Genomic DNA, 2,617 nt, shown 5'->3' with positions numbered 1-2,617 from the left:
ACACACACACACACACACACACACACACACACACACACACACACACACACACACACACATATATATATATATATATATATATATATATATATACATATATGTAATATACTCCGCGCTTGTTTCGCCGAGTATATGCACTTTTGACCCATTATATACTTTGATATACCTGTGGGTGGATAGTTTCCACGTCGATGGCCTAACGCACACACCAATGCGGCCTACACATACACAACAGAGACCTTTATGGATGGAGGATACTGCTACGACTCGACATTGGACTCGATGCTGATGTGCATGATGTGGCAAGACAACTGCTACAACTTTCCCAACTACTTCGCACAGGGTAAGGTGATGCAGACAAATGTCCCCACTCCCACGTCTATGCGATCGCCAGGCGCCATGCAGGTGAGGGAGAGGGCTTGTGATGGGTTAGACATGTGTGGGTGTGTTTGTATGATGTTATGGAGTTGTAGTTGATATATATATATATATAGTTGTACTGGAATATACTGGTGAATCAAGACACAGTGTAAAGCAATTTGATGCCGACACATGTCCCCACTCCCACATCTATGCAATCTGCAGGTGTGGCGTGTAGAGACTGTTTTACAATATAAGTACATGCCACTGGCACATATGCACACTAACATTTATATATACATATCAATGCATATGCACACTATCTATATACACATATTAATGCATATTCACACTATCTATATACACATATTAATGCGTATGCACACTATCTATATACACATCAATGCATACGCACATCATCTATATAAACATATCAATGCATATGCACACTATCTATATACACATATCAATGTATATGCACACTATCTATATACACATTAATGAGTATGCACACTAAAGACTATCTTTATCCGTATGGAGGGTGATGCAAATGGACATCAACCTGGAGCACATTGCGCGCGAGAGAGGAATGTACGACGACTTAGTGCGAGACTCTACCAACAGAAAAAACATCATTTTAAATTTATTCACCTTTTACCCAAAAAACAAACAAACATCATTGTAAATATATTCTACCTATTCTACTTCCAACGTATGTAACATTTTCATTCATATATTTATATATTGAAGCGTATGTACATATTAAACAATATGTACGTATTAAAGTATATGTACATATTACCCCATGTGTACGTATGACAGTACAAGTAGATATTAAACCATGTGCTTAAAGTATATGCACATATTACCCCATATGTACGTATTAGCGGATATATACATAGTAAAGCGTACGTGCCTATTTTAAACCGTATATTCATCCACACAGGGGGTGATGCAGATGGAGCTGATCCTGGAGCACATTGCACGCGAGATGGCAATAGACGACAACTTAGTGCGCGAGCGTAACTTCTTGCGCATTGGTGATGCCACACCCAACGGTCAGATCATCACCGACACAGGCGGCGGTGACTTCACCTTGCCCAAGGTGCGTACGATATAGGGATTTGAGGTTTAGGGGTTTAGAGTGTGTGTTGTGTACGACAGTTTGTGGCATTAGGTGTATTCTGTACGACATATCTATGCGTCTCATCTCTGCGTCTTATGTCTTATGTATGCATCTTATCTATGGGTCGTATGTTTGATCTATTTGTCTTATCTATTCGTCTTATGTCTTATCTATGCGTCTTATCTATGCGTCGAATGTTTTTACCTATGTGCCTTATCTATTCGTCTTATGACTTATCTATGCATCTTATCTATGGGTAGCATGTTTTATCTATGTGCCTTATCTATTCGTCTTATGTCTTATCTATGCGTCTTATCTATGGGTATAATGTTTTATCTGAGTCTTATCCACGCGTCTTATGTCTTATCTATGGGTCTTATGAGACAGCATGTAGTGCTTCGTTTTACCTAGGTTACGAGCAGGATGGTGTGTGAGTTGTATGCACACTTGTCTGATCTCGTGTTACCCAACGCACGACTGTGCGTGTGTGGTGTCAGACAACCCTTGTGTTGTGTACGGCAGTCTGTGTGCCTTTTGAGACCATCTGTTTGTCCACTTCACACGCAGGAGACGACAGAATAGGTGAGTTTATGACAATTGGTCTAGACTCGCTCTTTTGTTCTCTTGTCCGTAAACCTCAGTTTAGGGTCTAGGATTTATGACGGTTTATATTCATTACTAATGAGTCATTTTCAACCGACTAAATGGTAGTCTTATCACGGCCTTAAACTATCCTTGTGCATATGCAATACTTATATATAACGATGATAGCTCATACGACCTACACACTTACCATCCAAATCCCCTACACACACACATAAGTCTGGGCACGGTGCAGGAGGACTGTAACTACACCCAGTGCAAGTAACATGCAGACACGGTCAATTTAATCAACCACTGCGTTTATCTCACTCAATGTACACCTGAGATAAAGAGGCTAACCTATATTCCACACACCCGTACTCCCTATATTCACTCCACACACCCGTACTCCCTATATTCACTCCACACACCCGTACTCCCTATATGCACTACACACACCCGTACTCACTATATTCACTACACACACCAGTACTCCCTATATTCACTCCACACACCCGTACTCCCGATATTCACTCCACACACCCATAC

The 2,617-nt window shown here is 40.8% G+C and overlaps 1 protein-coding gene across 1 annotated transcript; it reads left to right on the top strand.

The window, feature by feature from the left end:
- Nucleotides 1–1,306: 1,306 nt before the first annotated feature.
- SARC_14165 (hypothetical protein) lies at nucleotides 1,307–1,480 on the top strand (the record flags this gene model as incomplete). Its single annotated transcript, XM_014291703.1, has 1 exon — nucleotides 1,307–1,480. A coding segment is annotated over one exon (174 nt), but the record flags the coding sequence as incomplete, so codon positions are not given.
- Nucleotides 1,481–2,617: the final 1,137 nt, after the last annotated feature.

Source organism: Sphaeroforma arctica, assembly GCF_001186125.1.
Source record: "Sphaeroforma arctica JP610 unplaced genomic scaffold supercont1.4238, whole genome shotgun sequence".
NCBI lineage: Eukaryota > Ichthyosporea > Ichthyophonida > Sphaeroforma > Sphaeroforma arctica.
The sequence above is the reverse complement of the archived record's forward strand: the minus strand, read 5'-3'. Positions and strand labels throughout refer to the sequence as shown.